We start from the raw sequence: 13,788 nt of genomic DNA, 5'->3' as shown, positions 1-13,788 counted from the left end.
AACAAAAAGAAGGATTCTATTTGCTCACCGCATACAGTGCTTCCAATTTTGAATTGTTCCGTAAGATTTCAAGCACTGTTCTATATGTTTCCCATAGAAATTTAAACCATGGGGTCACAAGCTCTCGATCAGATCTATCTTTCCCTTTCTCTCCACTCACGTAGCTTAGCATTAAGTCTTCTGGTCTTTTATCTGCTTCTAGATCTTCAACATCAAGAGCTTCTTCTAAAGCTTGTGCCTGGCTACGAGCTTGCTCAGCTCGCTCAGTTGATAGATGCATGAAATGCTTGATTACCTCCTCCAAAGAACTAACATTTACTTGCTGACATATGATACGATACTGAATGAGTCCATCCTTGGCAAACCGACCTCTCCGCAAGTCTACACACAGCTCTATATACTTAAACATACTCCTTTCAAGTGGCTTTTGCCATGCTCTGTGTCTCCTTGAGGTGAAAAGGCCATGAAGTGTTTGCAATGCATCTTGCTTTTGTCCAACATTTATTAACTCTGCACCGTGAATACCAAAGTGGATCAGTTCAAGAATATAAAATATGACCAAGCCACAAATGAGTCCTTATTTGTTCAGTGAAGGCACTACATCAAGTGCTAAAATGCATACATAGCAGAAGAACTAATGCACTACAGAAGAAGAAAAGATGCAATCTCCAATTTCAATCTACAGGAACATGACAAAAAAGAGCTGAAGAGTCTATCAACTAAAAAAGGAAAAATTGCCAACCCATGTGGTATTCAGAAACACAAGTAGAAGTTATTTTAAGCTTGCAGTCAGGCCAAAAGAAAGGTAACGCAGGTAGCGTGAATCCAATTTCACTTTTATTTTATACCATTTATGTTTAAGTGTCAAGAGCAGTTCTATAATTTTCTGGTACCTGGATGCGGGTTGAAATATTGGCCTAGTAGGTCTTATTTTGGGGTTTGAATATTTTATTGGATTTTACTTGTGAGTTTAGTCATTTAGTTTGGACTTAGTAATCAAAGCCCAAGGAGTCCGAGTCCTATTAGGGTTAGGTATTAGTCATCTATTTATATGAATGTAAGCTTTCTCTTTAGGGGGGAAATAATATGTTTTCTAAATTCTCAAAGGCTATAAAGCTCTGTCTAAGATTTGTGTGATAAAATCTTCTTTGAGGTGTGATGCTAGGTGCAATGCTTAGGAAGTCTAGAAGCTTTTTTGTTTTTTTATCCCTAAATCAGCAACTGGACCCCTAGCAACCAAACATTGAGTTGTCATTTTTAAAACCCTAATATTCAAAACTTCAAAATCCTAAACTACCCATCAAAAAACCCACAGAAGACAAAGTACTGTTCACATGTTAATGTTCACAGCCCTGAAACGGCAACCAAGACCTTCCCCTTTGTTTCATCCCCAAATCTGACTATTCTTTTTTTCACCATTAGAAACCCTACATTCCTTACTACTTACCAGCTTTTTTCCTACCAATCCCTAACCCTAATTCTTCAAAATCCTAGATATCCATAACCTCAAAATCTGATTTGGATTCCTCCTTGTCCTATGCCAAGGTATATAAATAATGATAAGGGGAAAATGACATCCCATGAATTACACCATAAAACATACCATAAATAGTCTTGTTCTTTTGATTTTGAATATTTACCTATAGTTCCAAGCAATACAGTGACATTTCAAGATAAAGATCCATCATTTAAAGAAATTATCCCAAAACATGGTACTACCACATAGCAAACGCAAAATAATATCTGTCACTTACCTTCAGCTCGTTTCAAAGCATTTTCTGGTTTCGCAAAATTCGACATATCAATCAAATCGAGCAGATCAGATTCCTTTCCTGCTCAAAGGACAGCATGGAACATCAAATTAATAAAAGATATAAATTATGTAAATTACATTATTACTTCAAGTCAACCAAACTCATGATCTACCCAAAAAAAAAAAAAAAACAAAGCATCTGCACTGATACCCCTGAGAAAGGAAAGAATTGTCTGGTTTAAAAGGCCAAGTTGATGACATCAATATTCACATGCAAAAGGGGGCTCCAGACAATTGATTTATGCGATCCATTTACCCCCATCTTTGACATGGATGAATAAAAATATTACTGTAACTAAAATCAGTGAAGTACCAAGACCACTTTAAGAATATGTTACTTCATTGGTGGCTAAGAAAATTTTGGGAAATTGATTGTATACTATTGGAGTCTCTTTTTCTTGTTTTCTTTTACAAAAACTTCTTTAGCATTTTTTTTTTTTGATAAGTAAGAATAATTTTATTAAACAGAGACTACATCATGTTCAATGTACATAAACTACAGTAAAGAATTACAAAAAAATACAAAAGAATTATGTACAAAAGAACATAAAAACTTCTTTAGCAATGTGAACTTAAGTAGAAACAAGGGGCAGAAAATTAGAACATAAGTGAGAGAGGAAAAAATTCATATAGAGGATTACTACCCAGACCATGTACCCCCAGGCGAGCAGGGGACAGATGTCATCATAAAACTGCATTAAAGATGCTATATGCAGTTTTGTTGAGAAAACACAACATTTATTGCGTTCTTTAATTTATGTCTTTCAATCAAAAAGATATTCTAGATGTTAACTCAGCTATCTTATAATGGACGTGAAGTCACAGATCTTTGGGAAAAAGGATTTTGTTTTTGTTTTATTAGTATTTGATTATTCTTAATTATATTCACTTGCAATGTTAGGCCATGATTTGATTCTGAAAATTGAGTCTAGTAGTGGAGTGCGACGATGATCCCACTTTAATTGGTTCCCGCAAAGAATACGCTTTGGGTGCACATAATAAAAATGGACTTAATAGTTAAATTATTTTGTTGTAGTGTCAATTTTGTGCAAAACTGCATAAAAGATGTCATCGCTACAGCAATTGCTTATAAAGTAAAACAAACCATTAATTTTTATTTAAGTGAATTAACCAACAAATGAGTACATATAGCATCGACTAGGTCTGGCCATTTGCACTAATGAATGATCATGTAGCATTGCGTTTACCAAAGCCTGCACTAGGCATACCCTAAATGATACATTGTGCAAATTATGCACAATGCCACTACCACACAGTCACTGTTGCTTGAAAAACTATCAGCATATGCAAATCCTAAATCTTTGGTGTTAGATAATTTAACTATTAAGTCCATTTTTATTATGTGCACCCAACACTTATTCTTCGCGGGAGCCAACTAAAGTGGGATCATCATCACACTCCACTACTAGTACTAGACTCAATTTTCAGGATCAAATCATGGCCTAACATTGCAAGTGAATATAACTAAAAATAATCAAATACTAATAAAACACAAACAAAATCCTTTTTCCCAAAGATCTGTGACTTCACGTCCATTATGAGATAGCTAAGTTAACATCTAGAATATCTTTTTGATTGAAAGACATAAATTAAAGAACACAATAAATGTTGTGTTTTCTCCACATATCAACTGGGATGAGAGTGTTGTAGATTTCACAGAATTAGATTTCTATATAAAAAATAAAAAAAAAATACAATTCTTTGAAATCCGAAACAAAACAAAACACACACAAACAAACAAAGAACTAGTTGATGATATAGAGTGCATGTTTATCATGAACGAATCCGTAGATTTTTATTATTATTATTATTATCCTAAGACTGGGTAGAGACAAATAGAAAACGCAGTATTTCGTAGCAATCGGATCTATAAGTTAACGTTAATTATTTCAATTCATAGGTTTCGGAGAGAGAGAGAGAGACCTGGGTTTACGCTATTGGTTTAGAGCGGGATGTTTTTACTGAGGCGGTTCTTCGTGTAGTTCTGTCTGTCTGACGAGGTTGCCCTAAAACCCAACCGAAGACGATGAAAGGAATGGACAGCTTTTTGTTGCCTTTATATAAATAAAGAAAAGATATAACCAGTTACTCCGAGCAGTGACCGATCCAGGGGCTTCATCCAAGAAAATGTAATTTTTTCATGGGCAAATTATACAATTTAGCTAAAATTTAAGGATTTTTTTTATTAATTTATAAAGTTTAGATAAAAGATGAGGGTTTTTTCAACCCAACGTGGATCAAGTTTGATCCATGAGTTGGATAATCAAAATATATATATATATATATATAACCAAAATTTATAAAACTCTCACAATTTTTTACGTTATTATTAATGAGTTGGATAATCAAAATATATATATATATATATATAACCAAAATTTATAAAACTCTCACAATTTTTTACGTTATTATTATTATTATTTTTTTTTAGGTTTTATATCATATATATTTATTATTTCTTTTCAACATGTAATTATCATGTTACAATAGTTTAATTTAAGTAAAACTCTATTAGATATATATTTCAAGAGCTTGAAGATTCTACTTCAATTAAAATTCTATAACAAAAATAACTCCTAATGTAAATTAGACTTCTAGCCAAATACAATAACATTCTCCCATAGCCTCTACTCTCTCCTATTTAAAAACTGCTTGTGTAAAAGACTTAAAACCCCAAAACTATATGCGGAGAAGATGATGTTTGAGAACCCTCACCACGAAGTGAATATTGAAACTGATATCTTTTTATAAAGATTGGTCCTCTCACAATTTTTCACGTTATCACAATTTTCTTTTTCTTTTAGGTTTTATATCATATATATTTATTATTTATTTTCAACATGTAATTATCGTGTTACAATAGTTAATTTAAGTAAAACTCTATTAGATATATATTTCAAGAGCTTGAAGATTCTACTTCAACTAAAATTCTATAACAATCCCCAAAAAAAATCCTAGACCTCCCCAAAAAAAAATCCTATATAGTATGCAATTTACAACACCTGCCATTTTGATCTCAAACGTTCTATACTTAGAGAACAAATAACACTATTTTGTCTTTTTCTATATATAGATTCCATAAGAAATAACACAAAGGTTCCATAGGTTTATTTGTCTTTTTAAACAAAACAATGTTTTTTGGGTCCCACTTAAAAACCATATTCCTTCTTTCTTTTTCTTTTTCTTTTTCTTTTTTCTTTTTTTTTCCTGCCGCATGTTCTTAAGCAACTGCAATTTTTTTTCCCCCTGGTGCCTTTGTCACACAATTATTTCCTTTGAATTAGGGTATCCACATCATCATAATAATAAAAAAATAATATTTAAGACCTTTTATATCAAACTAAAACCCTAGCCTCCTAATTGTTTTCTCTTCTATCTTAACCTTTTCACAGTTTCAAACAATTTATTTTTGCCATAGACCAAAATTTTAACTTCTTAGTTCTTACCACTTAAAAGAATAGAGAAAGAAATGTTGAATTTTACATAACTTTTTAAGGATATTCAAGGCCAAGAAAGTACAACTTTGCAGATATATTTCTATATCCTTAACACTTTTACATTGATTTATTTTAAGGAATCAAATCACATGTTTAACTTCTATGTCTTTAAATTAATTTTACTTTCAATATAATCTTTCAATTTTGCCCCCCCTGAACGAAAATCTTGGCTTCGCCACTGTGTGTAAAAGACTTAAAACCCCAAAACTATTTGCAGAGAAGATGATGTTTGAGAACCCTCACCACAAAGTGAATATTGAAATTGATATCTTTTTATAAAGATTGGTCCATGTCTTATATTTATATGTATGGTCGTTTTCTGTTAAGTTATTGTTTAGCTACATTAATGGAAAATATACAAAGCTATGGAGGGGTAGTTCTTCCTCTTACTGAAATCCATCTTTTACTGGACTCTCTGAGTTTTGACATATCAAACATTAATTTCAAGATTCTTATTAATACAAATAAGTTGAAGGTGCGTTCGTCCGATGGTTTTGTTTTCAGCTAATAAACTAATTTTTTAGCTGAAAACACAATGGCTCAAAAGCTGCGGTGGAAGGTCTAAAAGCTCTTCGTGGGATCATGTTATAAATCATTGTTATCTCTATTACTTGTGAATCTTATTATAGGCTACATCATTATAAGATTGTCTCTTCCTTTATAGGATGCCTTAGAACATTTATTTAATTGTTTTCAGTTTAATTCTTTAATATTTTTTGGTATTTCTGAAGTTTTAACATATGAATTTTTGAGATATCATTTTGCAATATTGAAATTATTTGATAGATTTCCACAACTATAGTGATAAATTATTTCTTTTAAAGGTAACACTATAGTCACATTTTTTTATGTTGTTTCTATAATTTGTAGGTTTTGACTATTTTGATTCTTTAATTTTTTTTGTCATTTTGGAAGTTTTAACATCAATATTTTTGGGTTTTTTTTTTTTTTTTGGGTAATATCTAAAACAATTTGGCAGATTTCAACTTTTATAACCATAGGTCATTTTTTTGAAGATAACACATTTTTCTCTTATGTTTTTCTATTGCGTAGTCAAATATATATTCTGTTTTGTTTCAATAATTTATAGATAGTGAATCTTTTGATTTTTTAATATTTTTTGGCATTTTGGAAGTTTATATATTTGAATTTTTGAATTTTTTTTTTGCAATATCTGAAAACGTCTAGCAAATTATTTGCAAGCCATTACACATTCAAGTAATGGATTGTATAGTTTCATAATCAAGTTAGGATTTTATAAAAATTATTTTAAACTAAATAGTGAGAGAGTCCTAATAGGAGTCTCTCTCTTTTTTCCTTAATTCTAAAGTTTTTTTTTTTTTTTTTAATTACTTGAGTCTTTCTTTCTTTCTTTTTTTAAATAAATTTTTTTAATTTTTTNTTTTTAATAAAATTTTTTAATTTTTTAAATTAAATAGTGAGAGAGTCCTAACAGGAGCCTTTCTCTATTTTTTTTCCTTAATCCTAAAGTTTTTTTTTTTTTTTTTTACGTGATTCTTTTTTTGTATAATTTTTAAACTAAATAGTGAGAGAGTCTTAATAGGAGTCTTTCTCTCTTTTTCCTTAATACAATTTTTTTTTTTAAGTGAGTCTTTTGTTTTTGTTTTGTTTTTTTTTTCTTTTTGTTTTTGTTTTTTTTTTTTTTTGAAACCTAAAGTGAGTCATTTTAAAAAAAATTCTAACGTGTGGTATTTTTTTTTAAAAAAAAAATTAAATAGTGAGAAAGTCCTGTAAGGACTGGGTTTGAGATCCCAGCCCACTGCGTGGGTGGACTTAGGCCCAAAAAGCCAAAACAATGAATTTGTAGAGAAATGAGTTGGAAAAAACTGGGTTTTAGTTGATCAAACAAACGTTGGAATAGATTTAGATGATAAGAGAATGAAAAGAAATAGGGTTGTATTGAAGAAAAATCGTCCTCAGCAAGGTCCGAGGTGATCTGTTCTTGTATTTTATTCTAAAATTAAGTTATAAGTTTGTTCCTGAATGTTCCCATGTTTCTTCCTACCATTCTCTCCCCCCTTTTATTCTTGTTGCCACCATCTTCTTTTATACTCTCCTTCCTTTTCCTTCCCACCTTACACGTGTATGCCAGACGGTTGGTGTTAATACTTGTCCCATCAGCCCATCCTCTAAGTCACGATGCAGTAGCTATAAGGCTGAAACACACTATTCAGGTATTACCTCCACATTAATGTGGCCAGAGAGTTAGCTGTAGTGCATTTAATGTGAAGGTAGCAGCTTTCTCTAGAGATACTACATGATCACGTTCTGTCCTATTCACCTATAGTACTTATCTTTTCATATGGAATGGTATGGAAGGTTGCCTTTGTCGGTAAAACACTGCTTCGTATCTCGCCTTGGTTAATCAAGGAAGGGTTCGTCCTCGGCATAGTTTCTTGGACTGTTACGATCAACATTGTCTTCTTCGCCTACAATTATGGGCTTTTATGACACTACGTGTTTGTCCTCGGATATGTCCAGAGGGTTCGTCCTCGGCGTAGTTCCTGGACTGTACGATCAACATTGTCTTTTTCGCCTACAATTATGGGCTTTTATGACACTACGTGTTTGTCCCGGATATGTCTAGAGACGGCCCACTTTAGGGTAGAGGGGGCCATTGCCCCCCCCCCCCCCAAAAAAAAAAAAAAAAAAGCACTATATACAAAATTTCCCCTAAAAAAAATATATTTTTGGCCCCTTTCCTTCAAAATCTTTACATTTTAACCCATGAAAACTAAAAAGAAAACTACAACATCCTCTTTGCCCATAGCATATTGATCCAAAAATATGAAGCTTGTGGGAACTATGATAAAATCTGTGCAGTGGATAGTAATACTTGTTTGTAGGAATATTTTAATGAATTATTAACTATTTTTACAAAATATTTTATTAACATTAATGTTGTTGTAGCTTGTGGGGTATGTTTGTTTGGTTTATTTTTTGGACTAAATTTTGAGACGATGGAGCTATATAATACGGAAAGAATGAAACTTTTACTTGAATTGTTGATGATCGGAAAATTAATAATTATCTATAATATTTGTTTTTTTAAAGAAAAAAAATTGCAAATAATTTGAAGTTGATAATGCAGCATTGCCTCTAGTGTTGATGTCCCAATTCATGAAAATTTTCAAACAAAATTCTAAAAAATTATCACCGATTAAATTAGTATTCAGTCCAAATTGTGAAAATATGAGATTATAATGTTAATGAATGTGATGAAATTCAACAAAGCTTGAGTAGATGTTAGTTTTGATTTTTATAAACCTTTTGGGTTTATACTTTGCTCCCCCCCCCCTCCCCCAACTTCGAATTCTGGTTTCGTCCCTGGACATGTCCTCGTCCTCGGTTTGGCCTCGGGCCCAATTCATATGTGGCTGAGTATCTTTGGACCCTCCGGCCCCATAAGTTCTAATAGGAGTCTCTCTCTCTCTCTTTTCCTTCATCCTAAAGTTTTGTTTTTTTTTTTTTTTTTTTTTGGAAACCTAAAGTGAGTCCTTTTTAAATTAAAAAAAAAAAAAATCTAATGAGAGATCTAATTAAAAAAAATTATAATTATTTTTTAATCCAACATAAGTCTCTCAAAAAGTCAAAAACTTTGATTTTATATTATATATAGATAATAATAATGATGTGACAAGCTCTAAGGATATAAGAATGCAATTTGTAGATCTACTATCATGATAAAATAGATTAGATTGGCAGTGGATAGTAGATTTAATTGCAGTTGAGTATTATGTGAAGTCATCACCATAGAATAACCCACGCCGAAATATTAGTAAACTTCAAACTTAGAAAAAGTTAAACTTCAAACTTAAAAAAAATTGTTTCTCTCTATTCTCTTCTATCTCTCTTTCCTTTATGTTCCTCTCTGTCTCTCTCTCTAGTAAACCCATGCAACCCACCTTCCACCAAAACTTAGCCACAAACACCAATTCTTCATAACAGCCACCACTAGCACAACAATCAAAACCAAGTAACAATCACCACCAGTACAACAATCAAAACCAACCACCACCACCATAGTCAATAACCATCCCAAAATAAAACCCCATAGCAAAAAAAAAAAAAAAAACCCTCAACCACAGTAGCCACCATCCCCACAACGCACCACCACCACCTAGAATCCATCACCACCACCAAAGAAAACTACCAAAATCACAGAGAAGGAGAGAGACGAGACATAGAAACCCACTATCATCAAGATCCATCACTTTGACCCATCACCAAACCCAGCCACCGATTCAACTCCGCCACCGAAACCCAACCCCACAACCAATGAATTGCCATCCCTGAAATCCAGCCACCATTGAAACCCACCATCACCAAAATCCACCATTAGCGAAACCCACCATCACCGAGACCCACCACCAAAACTCACCCACCGATTTAACTCCACCACCGAAACCAACCCAACAACCACCAAATCTCCACCCCTAAAATCTAGCCACCATCGATTTGATCCAACCAAAAATGTGTCAGACAAGAAAAGACAGATTAGAGAGAAACAAAGAAAATAGAGAGAAGATGGAGAAGAGAGAAATAGAGAGAGCAGATGGAGAGACGGCTAAGGGTAAAATAGAGAGAAGAGGAGACACAGTGAAGAGTGAAATAAAGAGAAGAAAGAGAAAAGGGAGAGTCAAATAAGAGAGAGAGGTGGGAGAGTTAATAAAGTATTAGCTTTTAGGTTTATATCCTATGAACAGTGAGTTGCATATATGCAACCTTAGAGCATTAGCATTAAGGGGTGAAACAACCCCCCCCCCCCCCCCCAAAGTTGCTATTTTACCAACTAGAGCCTTAAAAAAACCCCCACATATGAGTATGTAAACTTTTTTTTCATCTTAGCTACAGTAAGTATGAGTATTTAGAACTTACTGTTGCTAGTATGTATAAGTAAAATAATAGTTTTTCTCTCTCCTCTTTGCTTCTCACTCTCTGACTCTCTTTTCTCATTCTTCTTTGACTTTTCACTCTTCTTCCCTCTCACTCCTTTCTTCTCTATTCTTTCTTAGACTATCTCTTCTCTCTTCCAGTAGCTCTAGCAACAAATACAAGATTTTTCTTTCAAATCTTCTTTCTTTCAACACTGCTCCAACTGCCTCTGACCGGACTTTGTTGTGCCTCGTAGGAAAAAAAGAATTACACATAGGAATGGATGATACATAAAAATGATAAAGTTTTGTTTCGGCACATCAGCACATCCTACAAAAAGGGGGAGGGGAGGGGGAGAAGAAATGGCAAAATAATTCTCTTTCATATGTAGGTTTAAGATATAAGTCACATAACTGCATGTAATATTGTTACAGGAACTGCAGCAGCATGATCTGCATCACTTATGCTTCACTTACAACTTTGTCAGTTCATTTAATAGTTGTTTTATGCACAACATAAACACATATCAAGTATGTATCAAGTTCAGCAACAGAAAAGCATAATTGTGCATTGACCAGTGCATATTTGCAGATGACCATTGCTTAAACTTCCAATGATATCATCAGAAATAACAAAGAAGCAAATCTTCTATTCATCTTCATTTTTTCTTGCGCATACACACAAAGAGCCAATTTTCATATGGACTAGATCATTGTATCTGCACATTGGCATATGCTTATTTATGTACACCACATGAGGTGTATTTCTCTTCTTTTTTATTTTATAAGGAAATTACATTCAAACCTCCTTCATTGACGCTAATGGGACTGACGAACTCAACTTACCTAGACGATATCATCAAACATATTCGTCCACCTTGATGCAACACGAATGAAGACAGAGGGACCATTAATATGAATATTCAATGCCCGGGATGGTTACTAAATAGTTGGATAATTTAGACCGTTGGAGCCTCATCAAAACCCATATTCATAAGCCTTAAGGCGTTATAAAAAGGGCACTAAGCCACAATTAAAGCCCCCAATGGCTAGGAACCTCAAAGCTATATAATATCACCTCAATCAGACATACCACACGGGTTAGCGACTAGTTTTTTTTAATTACTATTATTATTATTAAATTGAGTATTAGAACAACCCCACCACATATAAGATCAAATTTATAACCAAATAATTTTAAGCATAACACCAAACCAACACAAACTATACAAGGAAAACTTTTAGCATTTGGGTTTTATTTAGGAAAATTGGCAAAAAAGTAAATAACAAAATTACGTAATATCTTTTTTAATATATTTTTAAATTTTAAATATATATTAAATATAAGCGGGTTGGGTCGGGTTAGATGGATTTGTGAATCTTATGACTCGAACCCAACCCGACCCATTGTAAAAAAATTCTCACAACCCAATCTAGCCCACCAATTCCTAAAAACTAACTTAACATCGTAACTTGGGTTAGATCAGGTCGATTGGTTTTGGCAAGTTGGCTGCATTCCATATAAATCCTTGATTTTAAGTCCTTCAATATTTAGATTTTTTTTTTTTATATGACAAGGAACCTTAGAGACAGTGCAGAGTATAGTATCTTTTTACCTAGTTAAATCCTGGATTCATTTAGCATGCCCACATCACATGGATGAAGTAAGTTATCGGCTTCAGGGACGTGGCCCCTAGAAAATTGTTTGCAGCCAAGGGGATTCAAACCTTACTTTTAGGGAGAATACCAACAATATGCTAGATTAGATATTTGAAACTTCAATATGTAGCATATTGTTTTAAAAATTATTATAAATATGAAATCTTAATATGTATATTTTTAGGACAAGGTTTTCCTTTGAATTGGCTTGAAGGAATTTCCTCCTACCATGTGGGGCAAAATATCCATGTATATTAATTAAATTAATTATATAACTTACTAAAAATGTTATGTAATTAAAAATACACGTGGTTAATCTTTTAAACCACCACGTAGTAAGATGAAAAAAGCTGCTTAGAGGTAAACTTAAAAAAATAAAAATAAATAAAAATAAATAAAACAAAATGAAGTCTCGGCTAAGAGGCAAGTGAGGATATGTGATTATAAGTTTCTCAATTTAGACAAGTGTCTAAACTATGAGTTAGAGGCTTAATGTAGTCATTTTGTGGTAAGTTTGGACTAGTATCCATAAGCTTTATTCATTCATATCTTTCATTTACTTAAAGTTTGTATGAGATTGTTGTAGTAGAGTTTTTGTGGTAAAAAGTACTAGAATAAGATCTCAACATTTATATTTTTGTAGATTTTTTGAGATAAAAAGTATTAGAATATGATCTCTAATCATTTAAATCTTTTAATTCCCTCCAATTATTTGTTAAATGAGCGACACATGAGAGTTATTTGATTTTGTGGTTTATTTGGGTGTTTTATGATCACTTTATATATGTACACATGCACAAATGAATAGTGAATGATTTGAAATTTGGACGTTTCATGACCACTTGATTGTTCAAATATCATGTATCTTATATCTGGATTAAAATAAGAGAATTTAAATAGAATGGATCCTTTCTAGAAAGTATTAAATAAGATTAAAATAAAATAATGTTTAGTGACAAATTACACTAATAAAATAATTTAAAGTTGGCATTTTTTTTGCGGTGGAGAAGTTGAAGGGAATTTGAAGTGCATTAACATTGGAGAATTTGAATCATTGAAGTTTTCTAAGTTTTTAGGTAGGTTTGGTTGGGAGGATGGATATAGAAAGTTAGAGAATAGAAATGTAGGAATGATAGAAAATGTTGTAGCTTCTCTCACGTGTGTTTGGCAAGGAAGATGAAAATGTGGAAAAAAAATATTTATTTGAATAAATTTACTGTTATACATTTATTACATTAAAAGAAAATATTCTCCTAGAAAAAACAGAATTAAGAGGGGCAAAATAGTAGATTCCATTTAAGAACCATTTTCTCTCCATATTTTCCTCATAATATAAGAGGATGGTTTTTGGTGGACTTGAGTGGAAAATTCTACCGACCTCCTTTCGCAACCTCCCTCATTTTCATAACACTAAATAATGGAAAGCTCTCATTTTCCAGCTTTCCCCTTTTCTACCCAACCAAATAGACCATTAACTTTTTTTTTTTAGAGTTTTAACCTATGACACCCGCTCTTAATGATAACTTTTTATCATCAAACCAAGACACCAATCGATTTTGGTGCAAGCAGGAATTGAACCCTAATCTCTTATTCAACTATCAAAACTTCCCAGTTGAGCAAATTGAAACCCACAGACCATTAATATTTTAAGTAAACCACGATGCTTATCTAAGATAAAAGATACATCAAGATGAGGTAGTTTTGAAGACATTTTAAATGACACATGTCACAACAATAAAAGGACATGACTCACAATGATGTGTATCCTTATTTTTGGATCTAAATTCTATATAAAATTAGTCACTAATTCATAAAATACACGTGAAATTAATCAGAATTAACAAATGAAAAGGTAAAATTAGATAACTTGTAGAAAATAAACTACCTAATTATAATTTGATTA

The 13,788-nt window shown here is 32.4% G+C and overlaps 1 protein-coding gene across 1 annotated transcript in view; it reads right to left on the bottom strand.

Annotated features, from left to right (window-relative positions):
- LOC136062736 (eukaryotic translation initiation factor 3 subunit A-like) overlaps positions 1-3,938 on the bottom strand; it is a 9,736-nt gene extending 5,798 nt beyond the window's left edge. Inside the window, exons 1-3 of the mRNA XM_065762208.1 lie at positions 3,758-3,938; positions 1,755-1,832; positions 20-510 (exon numbers count right to left, since the gene is read on the bottom strand). Of these exons, the coding sequence (XP_065618280.1) occupies positions 20-510; positions 1,755-1,800 (537 nt within the window). The 5' untranslated portion in view covers positions 1,801-1,832; positions 3,758-3,938. The remainder of the gene's footprint in view (positions 1-19; positions 511-1,754; positions 1,833-3,757) is intronic.
- Positions 3,939-13,788: the final 9,850 nt, after the last annotated feature.

Source organism: Quercus suber, unplaced genomic scaffold, assembly GCF_002906115.3.
Source record: "Quercus suber isolate HL8 unplaced genomic scaffold, Cork oak 2.0 scaffold_447, whole genome shotgun sequence".
Lineage (NCBI taxonomy): Eukaryota > Viridiplantae > Streptophyta > Magnoliopsida > Fagales > Fagaceae > Quercus > Quercus suber.
Note: the sequence above shows the minus strand (reverse complement) of the source record. Positions and strands in the feature narration are given on the sequence as shown.